The sequence below is a fragment of the Rousettus aegyptiacus genome, unplaced genomic scaffold, assembly GCF_014176215.1.
Source record: "Rousettus aegyptiacus isolate mRouAeg1 unplaced genomic scaffold, mRouAeg1.p scaffold_m13_p_1, whole genome shotgun sequence".
Taxonomy (NCBI): Eukaryota; Metazoa; Chordata; class Mammalia; order Chiroptera; family Pteropodidae; genus Rousettus; species Rousettus aegyptiacus.
Genome location: NW_023416284.1, coordinates 20,655,285 through 20,681,911, shown reverse-complemented (window position 1 = coordinate 20,681,911; position 26,627 = coordinate 20,655,285). Strand labels below are relative to the sequence as shown.

At 47.9% G+C, this 26,627-nt stretch overlaps 2 protein-coding genes across 5 annotated transcripts in view; both read left to right on the top strand.

Annotated features, from left to right (window-relative positions):
- The window catches only part of PHC2 (polyhomeotic homolog 2), a 93,020-nt gene extending 79,462 nt beyond the window's left edge, over positions 1-13,558 (top strand). For 3 of the 4 annotated variants that reach the window (XM_016150531.2, XM_036237560.1, XM_036237916.1), the window contains 6 exons: positions 3,515-3,717; positions 5,414-5,543; positions 6,442-6,556; positions 7,586-7,727; positions 8,638-8,914; positions 12,100-13,558. In XM_016150531.2, the coding sequence (XP_016006017.2) occupies positions 3,515-3,717; positions 5,414-5,543; positions 6,442-6,556; positions 7,586-7,727; positions 8,638-8,914; positions 12,100-12,254 (1,022 nt within the window). In that variant the 3' untranslated portion in view covers positions 12,255-13,558. The remainder of the gene's footprint in view (positions 1-3,514; positions 3,718-5,413; positions 5,544-6,441; positions 6,557-7,585; positions 7,728-8,637; positions 8,915-12,099) is intronic. The other variant, XM_036238063.1, reaches the window with a different exon arrangement.
- Positions 13,559-13,683: 125 nt separating this feature from the next.
- On the top strand, positions 13,684-26,315 carry A3GALT2 (alpha 1,3-galactosyltransferase 2). Its single transcript, XM_016150532.2, has 5 exons — positions 13,684-16,571; positions 20,770-20,853; positions 21,055-21,141; positions 21,418-21,555; positions 23,849-26,315. The coding sequence occupies exons 1-5, from the start codon at positions 16,549-16,551 to the stop codon at positions 24,534-24,536; spliced, it is 1,020 nt and encodes a 339-aa protein (XP_016006018.1). The 5' UTR covers positions 13,684-16,548; the 3' UTR covers positions 24,537-26,315.
- The last annotated feature ends 312 nt before the right edge of the window (positions 26,316-26,627 follow it).

Genomic DNA, 26,627 nt, shown 5'->3' with positions numbered 1-26,627 from the left:
CCCCTGGAAGTCCCTGGCATCCCTTACAGCCTATTCAAGAGAATTAAGCAAGGAAGAATTCCCAAGATAGGGTATTGCTTTGTCTGTCTTTTATCTGCCTAAAGGCCAGCAGGGCAGGTTTCTGCAAGTTTCCCTATTAAGCTGCTTTCCCCACAAGCAGGCCGCAAAGCAGTCTGGGAGAGTGGAGAAACAGATTAAATTAATCGCAGAGTGCTGAGCCTGGCAGGGGGTGAGATTGTGTTTGGTCATTCCAGAAATAGCCCAAACTCCTTTGTTACTAAAGCAGGCGATGAGGTATTTGCCTACAAGATGAATGCAAAGCACAGTAGTTGCAAACTTGTGTGTTCATAAAACACTCTCCCTTCTTTCCCCTGAATTCTGTCTCTCCTGCAACCTGCCCAAGTTATGGGGGTGATAGTTTGTAATGGTATGGTGAAAGGGTTTATCTGCTTGTTAGCCCTCTAGCCTCTGAGCTAGTGAATGTGTTTTGTTCACTGTATTTGGCATGAGGAAAGAATCTGACCTTAAGAGTTACCCTGCCTTACAGTGTACACTAATAGGCACAGATCTGAGAGACAGGAGGGAAGGGATGGAGAGGGAAGGTGAGGAGTTGAGCAAGGATAAAGAGTTCCCATAAAAGGAGACAAGAAGGGATCAGAGGCTGTTTGGTGATGAATGTCAGTAAAAAAAAAAAAAGCAGGAGGTGAGAGTGATCCCAGAATTCAGGGGAGAATGGATTAATTCCAAAAAGGAATTATAATCTAAAGCAAGGCAGTCACTCATTTCCCTCTACCTGTGCTCTCAGTCAGGAATGTGACTGTTTAAAAGAAAAAACAAAAATCATACCTACCTGATCTCTTAAATCGATATACTTGTTATTATGTTAGCATTGACTGGGTAGACTTTAAAAAATGCCAACAAAGAAGATTGTTGATGATGAACTTGAAACCTTTTTTATATAAGAAAGAGCAGAGGGAGTTTGGCCTGGAGGAGAGAAGATATTCCGAGGTTATGAGTGGCATTCTTCATGACACCAAGAGCATTTCTTGAGCATTTCCTACTGTACTGTCACTGCACTGCTATTCATTATCTCATTTAGTCTTCACAGTGACACTAGAAGGTTGGTATTACTATAGTCCTTATTTTACAGCCCGCGAAACTGAGACTCAGAGAGAGATGAGGGATTGCCCTTAATCCACTTAAGTGATAGAGGCCAGTCTCTAAGCCAGGTGTAAGCTCATGTTTTTGCCCATGATACAGATACGATTAGCCTTGTTCTGTGTGGTCATAAGGAACAGAGCCAGGATAAGAGCAGAAATGAACAGAAGATAGATTTTGGCTTATTTTAAGGAAGAATTTTTTAATTGAACTGCCCAAGGTGGGAACAAACTACTTCAAGGGTAGTGAGTTCCTTTATCACTAGAGGTATTTAAACACATGCCAGAAGACCATTGAGTTGAGGGTATTACTGAGCAGGTTCAAGCATTAGTAAGAGGTTGAACAAGACTTTATGATCTTGATTCTATAATCTACTCCATTTGAGTAATCAGAGAATATTTTACGAGGCTTTATTTAAAAGGAAGTAGCCATTATCTAAAAATAAAATTTTAATTTACATAGTAAACTTTGAATTTTTATATTTACTCCTCATTTTAAATAAAATTATACTTGTTTCTTTGAATTTTTAAAATATTTTTAAAGCAGAAAATGTAATTATGTCAGTGTAGACTTAAATATTTAAAATTTAAGGGCAGAGAAACTTAATTGATTATGTAATTAACTCAGTTCTCCTAGTTATTTGTGGATTTTAAGAAAAGATTTTTTTTTCCAGTTCCAAAACATCTTTACAATTTAGAAAGATTAATTCCAAAAGGTGGGAAACTTTCCATCTTTATAGAAAAGCCAAAGCTGTTTTAGAAATGACTTTTTTATAAATGACTATAAACACTTTTAAGGGAATTTTTCTAACTTGCTGGTGTGATTGTCACATTTTTTAAAAAATATCGCATCAATCACATCTCTTGGATGACTCTTGCTCAGTTCTGAAGTTGATTATAGTTGAACTATGGAGATCTGAGTACTGTAGGCATGTGTCATAGTCAACTCTTTTTGATCAAAAAATTTATTCTAGTTTATTGAGCATTAGGGCTACTAGTAAGAAAATAAACTAGTTATAAACCTTTGCTAAAATGAGTTTATTTTGATTTCTCTATGCTACATAATTAGACACTGAGTGTCTGTTCCATGGTGGGATTTTGGATCTTTAACGTGAAATAAGAGTGTCTTCGTATAAAGTTTTGTGCAAAAATTAATAAATTCACTGAAATCATTTTTAAAGTATGTTAACAGACAGACACACACTGTTATACTTAATATTAATAGGCTATTAATATCAATAAAGAAATGGCTTTTTCTTCCTTTTTTTTTTCTTTTTTAGGAAGTTCCGACATCCTCAGCTCATTGGGCAGTTGGCAGTGGTAGAGAATGGCCCTGAGAAGGGGAGGGTGGGGAGGGAGTTACAGAAGTGAAGCGGTGAAGCCTCGCACCACTAAAACAGCTCCTGAGGGGCAGCTCGTGAAGGGTGCTGTGTGAGGCGGGGAAGAGGAGGCCCATTGTGTGGTTCTGTGCAGACACCTCATCACACTTTTTGGGGCACGCCGTTAGCTCTTTCAGAGGAAGGCTAGTGGGGGTCATAGAGAAGAACTTAGGGAAGGCTGTCCACGGAGGGATGGAGGGAAGGAATCTATGGTTGGCTGAGGATTAGATTTGATACGGAGTTGAGAACCGGACCAGAGGCTTTGATTGAGAGCACAGGACCAGCAGAAATGGCATAGAATCTCTGCCTAGCGGCTTCCTTGGAGGAAAATAGAACATATGTGTATCTTAATGCAGTGACCCCAAATAACCAGTCTCTGAATAGTCAGATCTACATTACTGTGTTGACTTGGGGCTCAGCCCCCAAATTCCCTTTATATTGATTTCTTGGGGTTCTGTATTTTGACATTTCACAAGACACTTAAAATTTAACCCTTTTCCAAGAAACCTTATAATAGAAGGTTTATTTAATAACCTCTCTCCCCCAAACCTCGTTATACCCCAAGCCCTCTATCGAGTTCAGCTTTTTGTTCTAGTTTTAGACATCACTTTGAATACATTTTCTCCCTTGAACTGAATGTTACCTTATTTGTCCATGTCAATATTGATCAAGTCTTCACTCCTCAGAGGCAGAATTCTTGTCTGTTTAACCTGGTCGAACTGTTCTTAGCACAGTTGGGAAATTAAGAAACACTGCTAACTGATTAGCTGCATTGTTGCACGACTTATTATAGTCACACCTGGTCGTGTGTCCATTGCCACTGCATCACTGTTAAATAGGTCGTTGAGAGAGGGGACTGCTTGGTTTGCATCGTCTTGGCTTCATGGGAAATGCCAGGCCCATGTTGAGTCCATGCTCTTCTGGCCTGGACCTGGTTCTGACCTCTCCTGCTTGTGTTTCCCTACTTTCCCTGTACAGAGACAGGGCAGGGCATTGTTCATGCACTGACCGACCTCAGCAGCCCCGGCATGACCTCAGGGAACGGAAATTCTGCCTCCAGCATCACCGGCACTGCCCCCCAGAATGGTGAGAATAAACCACCACAGGCCATTGTGAAACCCCAAATCCTGACGCATGTTATCGAAGGGTTTGTGATCCAGGAGGGGGCGGAGCCTTTCCCGGTACGGACTACTTCTTTTCCCGTCTTTTTTCTTTCTTTTCTTTTTTTTTTTTTTTAAGTATGTTTTGGATGTGTATTAGAATATTTTTACGTTTCCATGTAAAATTTCCAAAAATGTGAAAAAGTTGTTTTTTCCTTGCTAATTTTCCCCCAAAGGAATGTGAGAGCCATTTTCTTTCTAGAGTTGAGTATCTTGAGTTGCAGGAGGGTTCAGTGACTAGTAATAATTGGCAAGATCCCATGGTTAGAAGTGTCCACACACAGACTCAGCTGTGTCCTGCCTGGTGATGTGTCAACCCCTTCGTTAGAAGGGAACTCACCCTTGGAGTGTCTGGTGCCAGATGGGGGACTTTGGGAAATGAGACCCCACTCAATTTTGAATGCCAAAACCTTTGCCAGGTAGAGAATAAAAGGAACCTGTGTAGAAGAGGATTCTTAAGATATATCTGAAATGAAAAGAACAGGGTTCTAGCCTGAAACTTCTTTCCTGGGGACAGAGTCTTGAAAGGGTTGTGAATGAAAAAATGGGGCATTTCAGAAAGGGTACAATTGAGTGTCTCTAATTGAAGAATATGACCTAAAGGAAATAAAAAAAGAATCAAGAAGATGGCTTATTAGAACAAAGCAGCCAGAGCCAATTCTGGTCAGTGCAGACCAGTGAGGAGAGGTGGTCCTGTTCTGTAGGTGGGAGGAGCCCCAAACCAGGTGCACACTAGCCCCTCTTGTGATGAAATTATCTGGCTGTCGGAGACATTATCTTCATAGGATGCCATCTGCCTTTTGCTCTTTCTTTGGATCCACACATGGATTGAGTAGTCAGCAGAAGACTCTAAATTTGATTAACTGAGATGGGTATCCTGCCCTTCTAAAATGCTAAAAGGCATAGGTTCTTGTCTTTTCTGGAGATTGTTCAAGGCCTGTGGCAAAGAAATCCATCTAGAGTGCCTTAGCTATAAGTAGCTCTAGCCCTGTCATATCCCTTCTCTCCATTAGACTATGTCCTCCCCTTGGCCTTTTGGAGAAACATCGGAAGCCAAATGATCTCACAAGGTAGATGTAGATTCAGTGGCACGCCCAGCATTGCTCTAGAGATCTGGCCACCAGGCTTCCTGAACAAGGGCAACAAAGGGAGGATCAAAAGAGTGATTTAGCCAGTCTGAGATCCTGGCAACCACAGAGGGCATTTGCTCTGTAGCCCAGAGTCTGTGTTTTTTTCCTATTCTCTAGTGCTGCCTGTACCTTTACCTTGGGTAGGGCAGTAGTAAGGTAGAAAACAATAAGAAATCAAAAAGTGGTTGCTAAGTTTCTCTGTCTCATACATACACTCACACAAGCCTTGGCTGTATTCCTGCCTGGTGACGTGTAAGCACTGGGTCCTGGCACCTGTTCTGGCAGTGTGGGAAACCTGATCTCTGCCTCCATCTCTGCCCCTTAGACATTTGGAAGAGTAGATATTTTCTTAACCTCCTAAGCCATTCATTGGTCCTGGATTGAAGCCATCCCTTCAGTTTAGTGTCCATTGGCATCTTGCCTTATTAAACAGCAAAATGGGCCTTGAGCAGGGCATACTTGGGTGATGACATAGGGGCTGGCATCTGCACCTCGATGCTTTTATACATGTAATTTTGATGAGGCTGGATAGCAAAGAAGCATCTCCCACCTAATCCTCATGGCCTCCGTGTCACCTTGTCCTCTAGGTGGGACGTTCGTCCCTGCTGGTAGGAAATCTCAAGAAGAAGTATGCACAGGGGTTTTTGCCTGAGAAACTTCCACAGCAGGATCATACCACCACCACTGACTCCGAGATGGAGGAGACCTATCTGCAAGGTAGGCGTCTCAGACCCTGAATGCTAAGGCCTTCTGCTTTGGCCAAACAGGAAGTAGGCAAGGCTGGAAAGATAGGCCATATACACTTCCTTTTTCGGTATCCATGGAGGAACTCCGAGCCAGGGAACTGCCAAACGTTCGTTTCCCCCAGTACCTTCTCAGCCCCTATCCCTAGGACAGGAGAAGTCCCAGCCTTTGGGGAACTTTGTCCCCTGCCTCTCCTCCAGCCCCACTCTAGCCAACCACAGGATTCCAAAAGTTGCTTTTCTTGTGTGAGTGACTGGCAAGTCGTAGGGCTGCAGGAGTGGCACCAGACAGGTTGTGCCCTTCCTTCACTGCCTCAGGAGCCTGCTCTCAGGACTGGGGCCAGCTCTGGGGCCCAGCGGCAACCAAGGGAGGACTGCATTTGCCACATGAGCCACTGACTGACTGGAGGGTTGGGGAAGGGGGGCGCTGCATAGATTATAAAATTCTTGGGTTCAATTATCCAGGTCAGTAGCCAGCTAGACGAATCAAGGGAGGGTAGGAGAATTCTGGATCGGGTGTGACAGCATTCAGCGCATTCCTGCCAAGCCTCCTGCTCTTCCAGGATCATAAGGAGGGTGCTGATTCTTCCCCACCTGTGTTTGCCTAGGCTCATATCACTTAAAAGAAAAAACTGTCAGCGTCTCAGACGTATTACCAGACAGACACTTCCGGGTGCTTTCTAGAGGGGAAACATCCCTTCCAAAAACAGTGATAAAGGAGGTCTGCATTTTCCAAGTGAGACTGCTGCCCCGTGCCACAGCCTTGGGAACACGAGGAGGCAGAAGAAAGTAGGGAGGCCCCATGGTGGGTCTGCCGACAGTGCTGTGGGAAGTGCCCATTCTCCACACCTACCAATTTCTATATTTTTCAGAATCCAAAGAGGAGGGTACCCCTCTCAAACTCAAGTGTGAGCTCTGTGGCCGGGTGGACTTTGCCTACAAGTTCAAGCGTTCCAAGCGCTTCTGTTCCATGGCTTGTGCAAAAAGGTGAGTGGTCTCAGCCCCACTGCTGTGCCCAGGGCCTTCCCTTTCCTCAGGATTGCGCCTTTGTATCCTGCTCCTGTGTCCCACCTCCCTTCAGTAATAGTCCTCCCCAAGAGGCTGTAGGTGTAGTTTATCTAACTTCCTATTTCCTTGACCATCTTGGAAACAGCATCATATCGCTGATTGACCAAAGAATTCCCCCAAGCAGAGCAGTGTGGAATCAAGGAAAAGAAGCAGTGCTTTAGCTTAGCTGAGCCTCTGGGTCCTACTGACACCCATCCTCTTTTCCTGCCCTTGGCACCCACTGTCTCCTTAGGGTAAGCCCTCCACCGGGAGCTTTGCCCAGAGCGCTGTACTAGTTATGAGCTTCACACAGTGTAGACGACTGATGATCATAGTCCAAACCAGCGTTATTTATTGAGAGCCTGCCATGTGTGAGGCACGGTGCTGGTCAGTTGATAGGCATTATGTCATGTAAGTTTCAAAACAACTCTGAGGCAGCTGTTGCTATTGTCCCCTTTATACACATGCGGGAACTGAGGCACAAAGGATGAGTCATCGTGCCTGACTCCGTAGAACTTGGGATTTAGACCCATCTGACTCTGAAGCCCTGTGTGGTCTTGGTACCAAGATGGAAGAGGTGGCTGACCTTGAAGCCCTGAGCCCCCAAAAGAAAAGAAATCTTTGGGTCCCCAGCCATAGGTCCTCTGTTGGCCAACTAGAATAAGGCTGTCTCGGCCCTCATCCCCTCAAGTTGTGCTGGAGGTAATGGGGCACCTTTGAGGAGCTTTGCCAAGCTACCCTGTCCCAGGACAATGGACAGTAGTTTCTCAACACAGGTAATAGGTGTAGTAGAATTCATCTGCGGTGGGTTCTCACCATGTTCCAGATTGTTGTGTCATGTGAGGGATTTAGGATTAGAACCAATAGACAGACTCAGATTTTGCCCAGTATCTTGGCTACTCTTATTCTGCCCAGGGCCCATACACCCTATGACCGCTCTGACTTCCCTTGTTCCCCTGACTCTGGCAGGTACAATGTGGGTTGCACCAAACGTGTGGGGCTTTTCCACTCGGACCGGAGCAAGCTGCAGAAGGCCGGAGCCACAACCCACAACCGCCGCCGGGCCAGCAAAACCAGTCTGCCACCACTTACCAAGGATACCAAGAAGCAGGTGAGAGTCCCCATCCGCTCTCCTCTTTACCACAGCCTGGGACACCCACATTCTTTTTCTGCTGCTGATGTCAGCATGCTCTCTCATGTTCCTGTTTCTCATAATCTGTGAGATCAAGCCTTCCCCATGTCTCACCATTTAGACCCATGGACACTTACGAAGTAACTTCCCTTTTCAGTGACCTCATCCCACCATCACCTCTGCCCTTGCAGTGTGTCTCCATCCATGACTTCTGGATGGGTCTCATGGACATGGGTCTCCCCTGCCTGGCTATTTTGGTTACCTCCTCTTACATAGAGGGCTAGGTGAGAAGGCAGCCTACAACCCTACCCTCCCACTGTGTTGCCTTCTTGAACATTAGAACACTGAGTTCTTGATGATCTCTACCAGGAACATGGGTGTTCATTCATTATTTGTTTTTAGCACCAGCTGTATGCCAGGAACTCTGTTAGGTACTACGGCTCTAAGTGGCCCTAAAGGAACTCACAGCCCAGTGTGCTGCTTCGGAACCTTATGTGTATTTTGCTTCTCATTGTTACCGTTTGGGTTGTAAACCTCTTTAAGAACCTGATGAGAGCTACGTCCAAAATGTACATACGCGGGAAATTTCATATGCTATTTCTGATGGCTCATCGACCACCCCTTGAAACCCATAGAATCCTGATTTAAAACCCCACATCTAGAAGGAACAACAGACTTACAGTCAGATAAATGCACTGAAGTGTGTGGTACATGCTCCAGTCCTGGGAGGGACTAACTCTGCTTAGGATCAGAGAGGGGACAACATATAAAATGCTTTTGATCTTGGAATTCAAAGACAGAAAAGGGAAAATATACCTGTCTTTGCCTGTCACTCTGCTAGAGCTGGTTTATTCCCTTACCCTGAAGAAAACTTTCTCTCTGCTCCCAGCCAACAGGCACTGTACCCCTTTCAGTTACTGCCGCCTTGCAGTTAACACACAGCCAGGAAGACTCCAGCCGTTGCTCAGATAACTCAAGCTATGAGGAACCCCTGTCACCCATCTCAGCTAGCTCATCTACCTCCCGCCGGCGGCAAGGCCAGCGGGACCTGGAGCTCCCCGACATGCACATGCGCGACCTGGTGGGCATGGGACACCACTTCCTGCCAAGCGAACCCACCAAATGGAACGTAGAAGATGTCTATGAATTCATCCGCTCTCTGCCAGGTAAGGCCCTCGGAAGTTCCATGCCTGCTTGGAATAAAAGGAGATGAGAGACCTCCCACCACCAGGAAAGATTAGGCAGTTAATGACTTAGGTTGAGGAACTGGAGTGCAGAGATGAATAAGATGAGGTTTCTGCCTGTAAGAGCTTACATTCTAGCAAACTGTAAATAATATTGATAGCTATAACTGAGTATATTGACTGGTATGGTAAGTGGTTCATGTGAAATGCAGAGATGATAATGTAATTAACCCTGTGTCTCCTGCAGCCAATCGGGAGGGGAGGCAAGTGGGAGTGTAGGAAATCTAAGGAGAACATCAAAATGAAATTGTAACTGAATAACAATGAACAAGTAGGCCCTTGCCAGATGGAAAGATTGCATCAGGTAGCAGCTTGAGCAGGGCATGAAGATCCAAAAGTACATGATGTAGCTGGGAACTCCACATACCCCTGTGCGGTGGGGTACAGGTGGTTTTGAAGTCTAGAATCTAGAAGTGAACCTTTAACTCATGGATGCTTTCAATGGGACTCCAAAGCTTCTCTACTATTTTTTCTGCCAGTCTCACCCAGCCACTGACCAGGTCAGGTATTGATGGCAACCACAAGCCTGTTACTGAGAGACTGGAGTTGGGTATGGTGGTTAAGAACACAGACTTCTAGATAGAACTGGGCTCAAATCCCGGCTCTGCTGATTAACTCTGTGGTGTTAGTCTTCACTGCATCCCAACATTTGTTATCACACAGTTACTGTGAGTAGCTATAAGACTTCCAGAGTGGCTCGGCTGGGCACTTGTGCTGCAGGATCTCTTATGAGGTTCCCATTAATATGTCAGCCAGGGCAGGGTCATCTAAGGCTTGACTGGGGCTATAAGATGGATCCTCTTCCAGGGGGCCTCACGATTCTCAAGTAGGGTAGGACTATTGGCAGGAGGCCCCAGTTCTTCACATGGGCCTCTTCTGGTCACTCAGACTCATGACATGGCAGTCAGTTTTTGCCACAGGTGATGTTCCAGGAGAGCAAGGTCAAAACCACTGCCCTTTGGGACCTAGGCTCAGAAATTGCATACAATACTGTCACTTCCACAGTTTTTTATTGGTCACACAAGTCAACCCTGTTCATTGTGTAAGGAGATTCACAAGCACATGAAAGGGAAACAAAGATTATTGGGAGCTGTTTGGAGGCCAGTTGTATAATCCACCTCTGAATGCAGAGGTCCCCTACCAAATCCCTTTTGAGTCTCACCCCATTACAGCAGTAGTTTGAAGTCCTGGATCGCATCGCCTAACTGAGGTCCAGGCATGAATGAGGCTCCTGGGGTCCAGGTCCTCAAATACGATTCATCTTCTTTTGCAGACCTGAGAACTAGAGACAGGTTATCCATTTCCCTCCACAAATCCAAGATACGGTGGGATAGGTTTAGGATAATCGCTATAGACATACCCATTCAAAAAGGGAAAAAACAGGGAGGATACCAGTTCTGGAATCTAGCAGGACACATGTTGGCATTTTCTCGATTGGGACTCAAAGCCTGGGAGTGACTGTCTCACTCTTTGTTCCACCTTCTGAACCAAGAGGTTTCACTCAGTCCTCTTCCATGAAAGCTGGTGTGCATTTTCAGTGGAATAGTTTTCTCAGCCTTCCAGCTGCTTTTTACATTGTATGACCTCTGACCCTTGCAGTCCAAGCAAGCAGTGTTTCTGCCATTATTATTCTCTTAAAGTCTTTGTGGGCTTCCCATGTATCTTGGTGGGGGCTCACTTCATTAGACAAAAAGCATACTCAAAAATGTCTTCAAGATAAGCCTTTCTTTACATTGGGCTTCTTCCGAAGCTAAGAGACAGTGTCCTTTATCGTCATAGAAGCCCTGCTGTTGAATGGAGAGGAACTTGAAGCATGCCCATAAAATCCTTAGCCTTTTGATTGGACAGTTCTCTGAGGCAGCACCTTAGATCTTTCTGAAGTCTTAACAAAAGATTTAAGTCACACCTTCAGTTTTATCTGTAGACCATGTTTTCTTAACCATACCCTGGATTTGATCTTTATTTAGAAACCATTTCTTAATTTTAACATCATTTGCAATCTAGAGGGGCTAGAGATTTTTAAAACAAGCAAATCCTGGCTTTTTTATGTTTAACGGTTTTTCTTTATCTTATTTCTCGCCTCATTTTGCTGAAAGCAGCAGTAAGAAGCTAGGCAACACCTTCAACATTCTGCCTAAAAATCTCCTTAGCTAGATCACTCAGTTCATGAGGTACATTAAACCAAACATGTTACCGCCAGGAAACAAGTTGCTGAGTTTTCTATTTCATAACAAGGGTCTGTTTCTTCAAGTTTCAAATAACAGTTGCCTCACTTTCCTTTCAAGCTCTCCATGAGTTTCTCAAAGGCCATCAGACTTCTGCTCAGTTCTCAAAGCACCTTCAGCATTCACTAACACTCTCCTCAGTCCTTCCAGTCACTTCCAAGGCTATGCCCACATTTTTAGGGCTTGTTATGGTAGCACTCCTCTTCCAGGCACCAGAATCTACAATAGTTATTTTGTTATGAAACAAGGTACCTCAAAATTTAGTGGCTTAAAACAGTAATTCTCATTTCAAGGGTTTAGTGGGTCAGGAACGTGGAGCAGCTTAGCTGGACATTTCTGGCTTGGGGTCTCTTACGAGGTCTCAGTGAAGATGTCAGCCAGAGCTGCAGCTGTCTGAAGGTTAGAAGCTGGAGAATTCACTTCTAAGGTGCCTCATTCACATGGCGTTGGGGGCTGGTCGTGGCGGGAGGCCATAGTTCCTCTCCACGTTGGCCTCTCCAGAGAGCTGCTTGAGTGTTCTCACAACATAGTAGCTGGCTTACTCCAAAATATCCAGATGAGCAAGGTAGAGGCTGCTGTGCCCTTTATGATATAGGCTCAGAAATGACATGCTGTCACTACTGCAATACCTTATTCATCCCCAGTTCATTGAGGGGAGAGGGTCTCAACAAGTACATTCATGAATAAGGAGGGCTGTCCTGGAATCTGGCTACCTTGGACAAGTCACTTAGCTTCTCTCAAGGTGTAAAATAAGAACGGCAGCATCTTCCTCAAGGTATGTTTGTGCGGATTAAATGAGATGATGTGTTTAAAGTGCAGTGAGTGCCAAGAGTGAATACCGGTAGCTCTGATTGATGCTGTCTTCCGTGGTGTCTCCCTCAGGCTGCCAGGAGATAGCAGAGGAATTCCGTGCCCAGGAAATCGACGGGCAAGCTCTGCTGCTGCTCAAAGAGGACCATCTGATGAGTGCTATGAACATCAAGCTGGGGCCCGCCCTGAAGATCTATGCCCGCATCAGCATGCTCAAGGACTCCTAGGGCTGGCCAGGGCAGCCAGGATTCTGGCCCAGGACGCCTCCTCCCCGATGAGCAGAGCCAGACAGACATTCCTGAGGGGCCCAGACATGGGGCCAGTCAGAGGGCAGGGGCTCTCCCCATGGGGCGTGGCTGGTGATGAGGTCTTGGCACCTCCTCCATGGCTCTCAGGGGCCTTTCTTTCTGTGGGAGGGGCAGAGAGGTAGGTGGCACAGAAGATGGGGCTTTATGCTTGTAAATATTGATAGCACTGGCTTCCTCCAAAGTCCCAATACTCTAGCCCCTCTCTCTTCCCCTCTCTCTGTCCCCCATTTTCCAGGGGGTATATATATGGTCAGGGCTCCCCAACCTGAGTTGGGTTATTCTTAAGGGCAGCCGCCAGGCCCGAATTGAGGCCTTGAAAGCCCTTGCCTGCCTTCCTCCCACTTTCCTCTCCAGGCCTGGCTAATTCTCCTGCTGCCAGCTTCTCCCCCTTCAGCTTTTTTCTGAAGCAGCCAGGTATTTCCCCCCGTTAACCTTCCGCAGGTGGAGAGAGAGAAGCTGGGCCCAGTTTGGCCATGCCTGCTGGCACAGACGCCTTAACGCTGTGTGTGTGACTGTATGACTGTGTGGGAGCCTGGACTGACAGATAGGCCAAGAGCCACCCTCTGGCATTTCCAGGTGTTTTGTAGCAGCCACTTAGTGCTTTGTCCTGGACTCCACTCAGCCTCAGGATGGGGAATAGAAAAAAAAGGGCCGCCCCAATGCAGAGTGGCAAGATCAGAAAGCGACGAAGATTAGGAGATGTTCCTCTCCAGACTTGTCACAATGTCTCTGAAGCCCCTTCCCCACACTGTGAAGTCCCCCTGACTGCCCTGCTGTGTCACGAACAGCATTAAGGAAGCTGCCGGTGGGCCGCGCCACAACACAGTGGGTGTGCTGGGCCAGGCTGAGCATCCTGTCCTGCCTGCCCACCCTGGGAGCCCCAGTGGTGGGGGCTCAGAGAACGTCTGAGGGAAGAGAAGAGCTGAGTGACCATGACGTGAAGAAGGCAGCCTTTGGCCTCCCACTCTCACACTTTGCATCTCGAACTTGCTAGCAGCAACTTGAGCTACTGCATAGGAGGCAGGGCAGGAAGGGCGAGGGCCTGCCTCTGACTTGCCCTGTCCTTTGCAGGCTCCCAGGGGAAGAGTGGGCCTCTCCCCGGGAAGAAGGTAGGCACCTTTCTCAGCTTGTTCTATTCCCCACCCACACCCCCAGGCAGGGTTGGAAATGAAGGACTTTTTTAACCTTTTTGTTTTTTAAAAATAAATCTGTAAAATCTGTTACTTCTGTGCCTTTCTTTCCTGGGGATGCCTGTCTCTGCAGGTATCAGTCCTAAATGGCTACTTTTCACCCATAAGGAGAGGCGTGGATTCCTGGGTTGGGGAAGAGATGACCACCTTAACTGGACTGTATATCCTCTGCTTTTGCTGGGTCCAGGTCATTTGAGGGCACCCTTAGTCCTGGTTCTCACAGGAGGAGCAGATTCCACCACTGTTCTTCACACAGGTGTCCCTTGGAGTGGGAGGGTCCAGGACCCCTTCGGCTCTGAGGTCCCTTACCTCCTGGGGAGACATGACACAATTGGGCCAGGAATATCTGGAACACCTGAGGCAGAACCCAGACTCTCCCATTGCTCAGCAGACAATCTTGGTTGTCGCTGCTGGGGGTCCTGGATAGCCCTTATCATAGCTTTGGTTCACTCTGCACTTTCTGAGCATTTTTTTAGATGCTGCAATAGCAAATTATTAGAAAAGTCACTGTCCCCAAGCTGACACCTAAGCCTCACATAGAGACAGGGCATTCCAGGCCCAGGTGGCTCACACAAAGGCATGAGCATGAAGGTGGGAGCACAAACCAGTGGGATGAGGTATGTGCGGCCAGCAGTGGCTCGTGCTGACCACATGCCTCTGAACCAGGCCTTGTACTGGAAACGCCTTGATAATGAACAAGACACCCCTGTGCCCTGCGTGCATAGAGCTTAAAATCTTCCTGCATCTCGGCCGCCTGCCCCTCCCCCTGCTCTGGGTTTTTCCTTAAGGCAGTGTTTCCACTTGTTTAAAATGTGGATTTGAGACCCAGGCCCCAACCTGTGGAATCAGAGTCTCTAAAGGCTCTGGAAGATAAAGCAAGAAAAAACTGTCAATACCCATATCTTGATAAAGCCTCTCTGGAAAGCCTGTTAAAACGTTATCACAAGTTTTTGCCCTTTATTGCAGTTCACATACCGCATTTTTTACAAACTAAAGGTTTGTGGCAATCTTGCCTCAAGCAAGCATTTTTCCAACAGCATTTGCTCACTTCATGTCTGTCTGCTTCTGGTAAATGAAGATGCTGTGAACATTGTTGAAATAACAAAGGATTTAGAATATTACATAATCTGAGTTGATAAAGCAGCATCAGGCTTTGAGAGAATTTGAGATTTCCAATTTTGTGAGTTCTATGGATAAAGTTCCATCAAACAGCTTCACATGCTCTAGAGAAATCATGAAGGGAAGCGTCAGTCAATGTGGCGGACTTCATTGTCTTATTTTATGAAATTGCCACAGCACAGCTCCCCTGACCTTCAGCAACCACCATCCTGGTCAGTCAGCAGCCATCAACACTCCACCAGTGAAAAAGATTGTGACTCACTGAAGGCTCAGATAAGAGTTAGCATTTTTAGCAATAAAGTATTTGTAAATTAAGGTATGTATATTATTTTAGAGATAATGCTATTGCACACAATATGCTATGGTATAGTATAAACAACTATGCACTGGGAAACCAAAAACATTGCGATTCACTTTATTGTGATACTTGCTTAATTGCTGCAGTCTGGCACTGAGCCTTAAGTATCTCCAGAGTTTACCTGTAGTTGATCACCTAGAGGGTAGAGCCATAACTGGGAAGTCTGGAATGGCTACAGGACTGGGGGCCCAGCGCAGGACCCTGAGCTGAGGGGAAGTAGAAGGGCATACAGAACCTTGAGGCGGGTGCCCAGTAGAGAGGGCACCTAGGGGAGCCCCATGCACTTCCCTTCCTGCTCCGGGCCGTCTGAGCAGATGCACATACCTGGCCTGGCCAGGTATGGACAAGTCTCTCCACTCTGGACCCCTATTTTCTCTTTATGAAAGACAATGAAAGCCAAGCCCCACCTGAGTTTGCTTTTATGTCAGTGGAGAAGGAAGGAACCAAACTACTAAAAGAGGTCAGTGAATTTGAGTGAATGACAGGTAAATATTGGCACCATTTCTTTACTAAGTGAAAGGACCCACTATCGTGCTTGAAGGGTGCGTCATTAGATATATATACCCGTTCGTGTTTACTCTTTACACAGAATTTTTTAAATTTTAATTCTCCTTTACTATCAAATGTGCTTTTTCTCTATCAGAATAAGTGATTTAATTTTGCCTGGTTTATATGCTATTGAATATACCTAATTTCCCTTTAAAAATATTCAATGGACTAACATCAAATAAAGTCTTTTAACTATGTTATAAATCTTTTTTGATCATGACTCACTTTAAAAAGTGTTCCCAACCTTCACTTACATACTTAAAAATATATAACTCAAACAAAAATTCCACAAAACAATACCTGCTCTTATGTATAATATATTCTGATATTTTCTTTTCAATTATCTTCCTGTTCATACTTTTTAAACCTTGGTCAAGATCCATAAAACTGATTTCATGGCCCTCTGATGGATCAAAACTTGCCTTTTTAAAAACCCTGCCCAATGTAAACTTTCCAAAACATCTCTGTTTCCTCTACCTTGTGTGGCTCTTACACTGTCCTGGGCGACTGAGCTCCCAATCTGCTGAGGAGGTAAAGGATTCCGCAAGGTAAGTTGTCCAAGACCACAATCAGGCGTCCAGCGCTGTTGAGGTCTGTCTGAAGCTCCACACAGAACAGGGGTCCCCCTGAGTACCCTGACCTGAGGCGGGCCTTTCCCAGACCAGACCATGACAGTGGAGAGGGGCACAAGGAGCACTGGGGAGGGAAGAGGAGTCAGTACAAAAAGGCTCAGTGCCTCTAGTCAATCAGACCTGGCCTCACTCAGATCCGCTCTGTTCCAGGTGATTGGCCCCAAGGAGGTTCCCAGTCCCCACCCCATCCTGGGGCCAGCTTCCTCAAACAAGTCTCTCCCAATGCATTTCTACCCTGCTGGCCTCTGTGGGTGTGGTTCCAGATGGCCTGGAACTGCTTTGTCCCAGTCACAACGGATAGGTCATTTCTAACCTGGCTTTGAGCTGAGAGGGTTCTTGGAAGGCTGTCCCACCAGCTTCTCAGCATGGTTCTCAAAGAGGGACTCAGGTGAGTGGAGATACTGCCGCTGTGTGGGGGAAGATGGGGTGGGACAGCTGACCTGAGAGCAACCCAGAACAGTCCAGGAGGCACCAGGACTAGCCGACTAAGTACCAAGCTGAGCCACAGAGGTCCTGGGGGAACGTGATTCTGGGAGGGAATATCACCAAAGGGGAAGAGACGGCCCAAGGGGCGGGTTGGTTGGGCAGGGGAGATCTGGGAGATCTTGCGGCCTGTGAAGAGCTGGGTAACTCCTCAGTTTCCCTTAACTCTGAGCTCCCTGGTGAGTGAGAAAATGAAGGCCTGCCTAGCAGCTGCACTCCCCATTGTAACAGAGCTCTCTATTCCCGTGGGTCTCACTGTCCCGGACCAGAATTAGATCTGACTCCTAACCCAGAGCCTGGCATTTGAGGCTCCTTACGACTTGGTCCCACTTGAGAATTAATGACTGATCGTTAACCCCTTCTTGAAAGCAAGGAGGGTACAGGGAACAGGGCACGGGTTTGAGGGACCACCTCCTACAGGTGGAGGTGGGGTGGAGGGGCTCTTTTTGAAAACACCTGAGCAAGGAATATGGACAGGCAGGGGCCTCTGTGGACTAAGGGCTCCCAGGCTGGGGCAGGGGAAGGGCGTCAGGAACTGGCAGGTGCCTACCAAAGGCCTGGGTCTCAGCACCCTCCCGGACCTGAGAGATTGAGCTCACCTGGGCCATTTGGGGCCAGCTCCGCCTGGCTCCCCTGGCTGAGAAACAGTGCCAAAGCAAAGCATTTGCTTGCCCTATCTGGGAGGGAGCTGGCTAGGACAGCAGTGAGCGGGCAGAGAGACGCCCGCTCCAGCTTCTTCCTGACCTGCAGCACCGTAGTATATCGTCTTGGTGGTCCTGCTTCCGGGAGCTGGAGGGGCCCTGGTGCAGCCAACCCTCCTGGAGCTCAGGTGGAGCTGGAGCGTGAAGAGAGACAACAGCTTTTTGCAGGAGAGACACTGACTGGCAGGGAACATTTCCAAGTGCCTTGGAAATAACAACAGGACCAGGGGAACCTTGGGAGATGAGCCACAGGCTTGAGCTGGGACCAAGTCGTAAGGAGCCTCAAATGCCAGGCTTTGGGTTAGGAGTCAGATCTAAGTTCAAACCTCAGCTGTGTGGAACTATACCAGTGATCTAACCTTTCCGAGCCACAGTTTCCTCATTTATAAGGTAAAGATAATCACAACATCTCCTTCAAGGGATTGTGGTCAGACTTCTGTGAGACAGGCACATAAAACTCTCAGAAGAATGTCTCCCTCAGGAAATATCTGAGATTTTCATAAAGAGCATAGATTTGGCCCTGAAGAAAATGGAGTTTTAAGCAAAGGAATAGCAGTCAGTTTAGGAAAGAGAATGAAGACGAAAAACCCACTGATTGCTTTATTCATTTACTGAACAAATAATGACTAATACCACCAATTATGAGGCAGACTCTCAGATTTGGCTCTGAGAATACGAAGTCTAATTAAACAGGAAACTCATAGCCCAGTGGGGCAAACAGTTACAGTCTAGTTTGGCAAGTGCTAGAGTAAAGGTTTGCACAGAGGGAGCTCGTGGGAGAGCTAGATGTTGGAGGGGAAGGCTGAGGAAAGCAACACAAGGAGGAAGTTGGCTATTGAGGAATGATTCGGACCTTGGAGGTGGTTGATAGGAGGGAAATCTGATGGAAGATGCGATAGCATAAGACATTGGTCACTTTTGCACATTGTTGTTTTCCTTTCATGGACTTATCCCTCCACTGCCTTCTTTGCTTGGATAACGTCTAAATTCTTCAGGTCCTAGCTTAGAGGTCACCTCTTCCTGGAAGCTTCCCTGATTTCCTCCTCACCTGTCAAGTCTCAGGTACCACTCTCTGATTTGCCCTCATAGCATCTTGTACTTACAGTAATCACAGCCTTCACTGTGCCATGTTCTATTCATCTGTTTGTTGTTTGTTGTCTGACCCATTCCCTCTCCTCATGGCCACCCACATCTTCCTGATTCCACACCCTAAAGACAGGTCTGTGTCCCATTCCCCTCTGAATCCTTGACCTAGCACAGTGTTTGAGTCTGAGTCTGAGCCCCATAAATATAGGTTGAATACATGGATGAACAGAAATCAGTGAACATCTGGACGCATAAACATTTTCCATACTGAAGATTATCTCCTTTGAACATATTCTCAGAAGTTAAGGTTATTGGATTAAAGGGGATAAAGACTGAAAACTTCAATTTCCATAGCTAAGTAGCTTTCAAAAAAAGCTGTGGCATTCTATGCTCCCACCAGCAGTGGAAGAGTGCCTATCTCACTGTATTATTGCAGCGTGGCTAGTTTTCTTTCTTTTTAAAATGTGTTCATTTTATAGGCAAAATATACCTCCTTGTTCTAATTTGTATGTCTTTGATAACTAGTGAGGCGGGATTTTTCCATATGTTTGACTACTAAATGCATTTGTTCTCTGAGGAGTTATCTGGTCATGTGCTGTGGAAACTGGTAAGGCAGGTTGGCGTTTTATGAGATGCTTTTGGGGGCTGTACAGGGAATGACTGGAAGCAGGGAGGTTGCTGCTGGAATGGTTTTGGTGAGGAATGAGCAGGCAGAGTCACTGTGGGGGCCAGGGGAACAGGAGGAGCAGAGAGGGGAGATCAAAGAGGCCAATTCAACCCAACCTGGGGACCGATGGCAGACAGTGAGCAAGGCAGAGGCTGGGGTCAGGATGCACCTAAGTTGCTGTCTTGGCCAACTGAACAGAAGGAGGTGCTATGCATTGAGATTATCCACAGGTGGATATGTGCACACACACACAACTGCAAGATCCCTGTGAGCTGTTCACTAGATACATACATCTGCTGACAAATGTGACTCAGGGGAGCAGAAAAGGCAGGGACAGGAAGCTCTGATCAGGCAGGCTTCCTGAAATGGACCAGGGGAGCCAGATTTTGGAAGGATTTGTAGGGTAGTGGAGTTGGGAAGTTGTCTAGGGGATCATGAGGGTCTGTTGAGGAACAATAATAATAGCTAAAGTTGACTGAGCTATTACTATGTGTGAGGCCTTGTTCTAATCATTTAGCATGTGGTAAATAACCATGATAGCCCTCTGATGTAGATATTCTTATTATCTACATTTTATAGATGAAGAGACTGAAATGCAGACATCCAAATCCTTGCCCAAGCTTGAACAGCTACTAAGTGGTAGAGCTGGGATTCGAACCCAGGGGTCTGGTGCCAGTGTCCATGCTCCTCACCACATGGATCCAGCCTCTCTAGAGACAGGACCACACAGAAGGAATGGGGAGATCTGGATGAGACCCTGCCCCCCAGGAAGAGCTTATTAAGATTCTCAACTTTGAAGGCCCTTCCTGGAGAACAACTAACCATGGACAAATCCCCCTGAAGTCTACTTCCTCTGAGCCAGGAATGGGGCTGCTGACCCCTGCTGGAAGCTCCCAAGGTGACTGGAGCCACCACAGATAAGTGGTCCCTGACCACAGCCACCTTCCGTGCAGCCCAGCAACTCATCTCTAAGTCCCAGATAGCTCTCACCTTCCAACCATAAGCCACAAACTTCCCTGCCTCCCCTCCCAGACTTTCTCCCATCCAAGGTCAGTTCTGCCCCCTTCCCAGGCTAAGCACCCCTCACCTAATGTTACTATCCCCCAAACCTGCCCAAGGCCATGCCCCACAGCAAAGGATATATATTTTAATGCTCATCAGAACATGCCTGGTTAGGTAAATTATTCTATCACCAATCAATGGCATATTAGGCAGCTAGAAAAAAGGGTAAGGAAGCCCTTTAAGTACTGAAATTGAATAACCTCAAAGACATAATGGTCAGTTGAAAATGCAAGGTGAAGAATGGCATATCTACTGTGCTACCATGTATAGGGTAGGGGAAAATGGGAGAGAGAAAATTTGCCACCATAGTTACCACATTGCCTGTATGTGCATAGACTCTCTAGAAGGACAGACAAGAAACTGGTAACACTGGCTTCCTCCATACAGAGAAACCGGTGTCTGGGAACAGGAAAGACCTTGCACTGCACATACTCTTGTATCTTTGAGTGTCTACATCGTAAGAGAATATATTTATATTTAAAAAAAAAATGAAACATTAAATTGCATAATTTCTAATATGTGTATATAGATATCTGCATGGATATAAATATAAGTGTGTGTTGCTGATGCCCCTCCCCATCCCACAGGACCTTAAAGAGAGTCTTTTTGTGGCTGATCCTGCTTGCAGCTGGCCTCTTAGGGCTGCTCCTGTATGGGCTCCCTGGAGTCAGGTACACCCCCTTGCCCCCAGCACTCAAGGTGAGACCCGCAGGGGCAGGGTTAAAGTGAATCTTTCCAAGTGCCTCCCCGAGGGATGGAGGGTAGTGGCTATCTCAGCCCGCACAAGCATCCTCGTAGGCTCTCCCTCCTTGTGAGGATTAGGGGGTTCTAGGCAGGCTGCCATGTCCCTCACTGCTGCCCTCACCTCACAGGCATCTGGAAATCTTCATCCCCATGGGCACCTGCCCTATGGCCAAAATGTCCCTGAGAGACAACTTCACGGGTCTCCTGAATCTCTGGTAAGGAGCTACCATCCCTCCCACTGAGATTGCCTGTATCCCCTACAGTATGCACTCCAGCATCCCTGCCCTCCTCACATGCCCCACCCTGGCAGAGCCTGATGCTCTGCCCAGCAGCCCAGCCAGTCATGCATCTTCCAATTCTCTGTTGGTTTTGGGCTAGGGATGGGGTCTGACCCATCTGGGGGTCCCTAGGGCCCAGCGTGGGATGGGGCAGTGAGTATGCGCCAAGTGGGTGGATAAATGCACTTATCTCCCCATCCCTGCCCTGGACAGGGCCCGGCCCGATGTCCTAACCTGTACCTCCTGGGGGGCCCCCATTCTTTGGGATGGCACTTTCGATCCAGATGTGGCTCAGCAAGAGGCCATACAGCAGAACCTCACGATTGGGCTGACTGTCTTTGCTGTAGGCAGGTAAGGCCTGGGGAGGGGAGCAGTGCTGTCCAGGCAGGGAGCTGGAAGAATGTGCATGTGATGTGGGTGGCGGGGCACCCTATTTCCTGTGCCAAAGGATCCCAAGGTGAAGCGGAAGGCAAAGATAGCACCCGTGTCCCAGAGCAAGGGCAGGACCATTCTTTCCCTTCCCCTCCTCCCTGGACACCAACAGTGTAAAGCCCACCCGACAAAGGCAGATAGGGGCTCAGAACCGTGTTCTACAAAGAACCCGCGTGAGGGCAAGGAGGGGATCCATCTGGAGGCACTGGGTTTGTGGTAAGAAAACGATGGAGTCATTCGGGTGAGGGTGGTGAGACAAGGGGAGAGCAATTGGACAAACAGAGGAATGGCCCAGCTGCAGTCAGTGCCCACTGGAGATGAGCAGTTCTGGTGCAGACACACAGTAAGGGGACCAGGGAGAGGCTTGCTAGGCAAGACTGAGAGAGGGAGAGGAGCTGGAGAGCTGAGGGTGTCTGAGCTGGGCAGAGACGCAAGTGAAGAGACAACAGGGATGACGAGGACGCGGTGGTGGGTGGGGTAGGTCAGCAGACCAGAGCACTCAGTGGGGTAGGACTGCCAGGGGTGGGAGGTATTCACAGGAAGTGGCTGGAAGGACACGGGGCGGGGGGGGCTTACAGAGTCAGACAGACTGTGATGATCAAGCTAAGTGAGTGGCCCTGGGAGCAGATGACTGAGCAGGTTGGAGAACAGGATCACTGAAGAAGGCCAATCAAGGAATTGAGGGGCTGGATTGGCAGGTGAAAAAGAAATTCATGGGGCACTGACCTACCCATTATGGATGGCGGGGGGGCGGGGTGGTCCAAGCTGGGAGTCCACTTTCCAGATGCAAAGGGGACTCCTGGCTGAGAGTGGCAACCAGATTCTACAATGCTAAGGGACACAGAGGTAGAGTTCAGGGCAATTAAAGAAAGAGTTTCTAATAATGGAACAAACTGCTTCGAGAAGGTAGTGAGAATTTTGCATCCACGAAGAGATATCCAAAAGTGTGGAGAAGGAATTCTGTCATCAGATACCACAGAGCTCCTCCAACTCTGTCCTTCACATTCTAGAAGGGAGAGAAGCCAGGAGCATCCCTGTGGGGTAAAGGGGCAAAAAGGACCAAGGGCTGAGGTGAGCCATGGGCCAGGTGGGCAGAAATGCTGGCTTCTCCCAGAGCCTTGGTACCCCCAGTTCCATTTCAGATGCCAAGTATGGTATTCCTTTACCAGCCCTACGGGTCAGAATCTCCAAGTCCAGAAATTCCAGGATCCAAAGGTCCTGAATTCTGAGGTTCTATGAGTCTAACACTGGGCTGCTGAGGCTTCTAAGGTCTCCGATTTCAATTACAGATCCACCAGGAATACAGCAAGTGCAAGTAAAGGTTCAATCTTCAATGCTAAGCTGGGTTCAGATCATGTCTCAACCACTTACCAATTGTGTGTATGTACGCTTACATCAGTTACTAAAGCTCTTTCTGGCTGTTTCCTCATGTGAAAAAGAGATAAGAATATATGGTGAGGTATAAATGTGACAATGTACATTGACCTAGAACACTGCCACATCATAAACATTCAAGGATATTAGGCACTATTGCCATTATTTCAGAACCCTGAGATCCCGAAATCTGTTAATACGAAGTTTCCAGCATTACAAACATTCCGGTTGTCTATATAAGGATTTACCACAACTCAGTGACTTCAAACCACAATGTATTATCATCACAGCTCATGATTTTGAGGGTCAGTAACTCCAACAGGGCTCCACAGGAAGGGCTACTCAATGCTCCCCAGCGTCTGGGTCTCCACTGGGATAGCCGACTGCTAAAGACTGGTGGTGGGCACCTCTCTCTACACGGCCTCTCTGCGAAGCTAGTCTGGGTTTCTTTACATTGCTGCAGCATCTAAATTCTGCTTATTAAGCTAAGGCTCAGAGCTCTAAAGACAAAGGCTAACCCTGGCAGCCTTCCAAAAGGCCAGCACAGCATCACTCACTTAGTACTCCATAGGTCAAAGGAATCAGGAGAGCCCTTGATCAAGAGAGGGAATACAGGGCCGAGGGCAGGAGTGGCAAACAATTTGCAATCATCTTTAATCAGGGGTTGGACAGTTCAAGAGCTCCAGGCACTGAGGCGGAGGATTAGGTGGGCTGGAGGAGCAGGAAGCCCGAGTCGGGAGGTGGAGGGGAGAGAAGGGGCAATGGGGAGAGGGACGGCGGTCATGAACACGCAGGGCGGCGCGTCCAAGCTGACTTGGAGCCCCGCCCCGCCCGGCAGATACCTCGAGAAGTACCTGGCGCGCTTCCTGGAGACAGCAGAGCAGCACTTCATGGTGGGCCAGCGCGTGGTCTACTACGTGTTCACCGAGCGCCCAGCCGCCGTGCCCCGCCTGCTGCTAGGCCCGAACCGCCACCTGCGCGTGGAGCGCGTGCTGCGCGAGCGACGCTGGCAGGACGTGTCGATGGAGCGCATGCGCACGTTGCACGCGGCGCTGGGCGGCCGGCTGGGCCGTGAGGCGCGCTTCGTGTTTTGCATGGATGTGGACCAGCACTTCAGCAGCGCCTTCGGGCCGGAGGCCCTGGCCGAGTCAGTGGCGCAGCTGCACGCCTGGCACTACCACTGGCCGCAACGGCTGCTGCCCTACGAGCGGGACGCGCGCTCGGCTGCCGCGCTGGCGCCGGGCGAAGGCGACTTCTACTACCACGCGGCCCTGTTCGGGGGCAGCGTGGAGGCGCTGCGCGAGCTGACGGCACACTGCACGCAGGGCCAGCAGCGGGACCGCACGCGCGGCCTCGAAGCGCGCTGGCACGATGAGAGCCATCTCAACAAGTACTTCTGGTTGTACAAGCCCGCCAAGGTACTGTCGCCCGAGTTTTGCTGGAGCCCGGAAATCGGCCCGAGAGCCGAGATCCGACACCCGCGTGTGCTCTGGGCGCCCAAGGAGTATGCCTTGGTGCGCGACTAGGAAGCCAGGGCTGGGCCTCACCCCACCTGCGGGACACCTTGGGCTCCGGGAAGGTTTAACAGTAAGAAGAGACCCTGAAGCCATCGGGATCCCTTCTGGAAGCAGCATGGCACTTTGGAGGATGGAATGAAAACAGCCCTTACCACCTCCTGTGCGTGTCCCCGGGAGGTGGGAGGTGGCGGTCCTGGCCTTTGAGAGTGTTTTGTGCCGGTCTCAACCTACGAATACCAGTGTTGTGGTAGGACCTACCCATGTGATTCTTTTATTCTTTTCTTCAGCATTAACCATCAGGGCACTTTGAAAAAATTAAGGCATATTTCTTACAGGACCCGGAAATTACACAGCACAGCTAGGCCACACAGCGAGGTCTTGCATAGACACCTTGCATACACCCATTGTTTGGAGTTCTGCTTTTATTAGGATCGAGGGTGGGGTCTTAAGGTTTCCTGGGCTCACACTGTTGGTGAATTCAGAATACAAGAGCAGGAATTTAAAGCTCAGGAAGAGAAAAAAAAAAAAAAAAACAAGCGCAAATGGTTAGTTATTGCAATCAACCTAGATCTCTAAAACAAAGGAACCTCAATCAGGGGAGGCAGCCTGGCTCTTTAGTGACTGGTAAAGTGTTTATTCAAGATAGCCCTCTTTGAAGTGGATGCCTTGGTAATCAAAGCTTAAATCAGGCACTTGCATTACAAAAAGGAAAAAAAAAACTGTGAAGAGTTTACACTATAGGGAGCTTCTACTGAAAGAGAAAGATCTCCTTTCCCTCACTTTCAATAGGGATGAGACACATAGGCCTTTCTCCTCTGACCTTACCGAATTCAGCTGACCCCTCCTGAGATGTTTTAGTCCCCCATCAACCCACTCCTTTTTTTGATGAGGACACTGAGGCACAAAAAGGGAACATACCTTGCCTAAAGACACAGAGGATTAACATGAATTAGTCTGGGAGGTCAGCAGCTGGAGGGCAAGGGTTATAGTGCTCAGGCAAAATGGAGCTGCCCCTGGGCATGAGCCACAGAGAGAGAGAGAGACGAGTGGCATACAGTTCCTTGGCTTTGCCCTTTCACTACCCGCATCCTCACGCATAATTGGTGCACATTTAAGTAATATTACTGTGAACGAAAAGGGGGCCTATAAAATAAACCTGACAAGCTCAGGGAGGCCACATGGCAGCACTGACAAGCTCCGTGACCCAAAGCGACCACACAGGATGGCCCGATCATAAATTCCTAACTGAGCAGGCCATGGTGGCGTCCCTGGCCTATAGCTTCCTTAGCAAAAGTCAGTCTTTACCTTAAGTGAGCCCTGTCCGTTGTTCTGATGCATCTAGGATAACATACCTCTGAGACGCCAGAGTAATTCTCTTTTCTAGACCCCCTGAAGGCACAACTCCTGGCACCAGAGCACCAGACCACAGAGCCCCTCACTGTTATCTTGTTCCCCGCATACCATCTCTATGTGCTGTAATGTTAATTTACTAACTCTCCTGTACCATCAATGTAAAAGATGTCTTTCTCCATTTTGCTTTTTATCCAGTCCTAGGGATTCCCCCATTTTGCTTTCTCCCACCTCCTTAATCTACCACCAGTGGATTTCATGTACGTTTTCTCCTTTGATTCTAAGTGCATGAAAGGAACTGTAGAACTGCCATTCTCCACAGTATTTTATCAGTCAGTTGAGATTTTGCTTCCGGGCATGTCCTTGGAATTTGACTCAAACTCATAATACATTTCTATAGGCCGGATGTTCTTTTGTTGACATTATAATAAAATACATTATTCCCAAAGTATCCTTATGGCCTGGCCCTTTCTCCTGGAGAGTAGAAGTCCACAAAACTCACATTTCCTCGTTCTGGGGCCCATAGGGCTGTTTGACCCTGGTATACAGGAGAGAAATTTCCTGATCCATGGCTGCTGTTCAGACTCTTCATCCTCAACAGGGAAAAGCACAGGCTCCGAATAGAAATGAAATCATCAGGTCCTCCAGGAAAGGAAGTCACATGGCCAAAGAAAATTAATAGCGGGAAGCCCCCGAGATATTGTCTTGACAGTTGGGAACACTGAGGCTCTAAGAAGGTGGGATTTCACT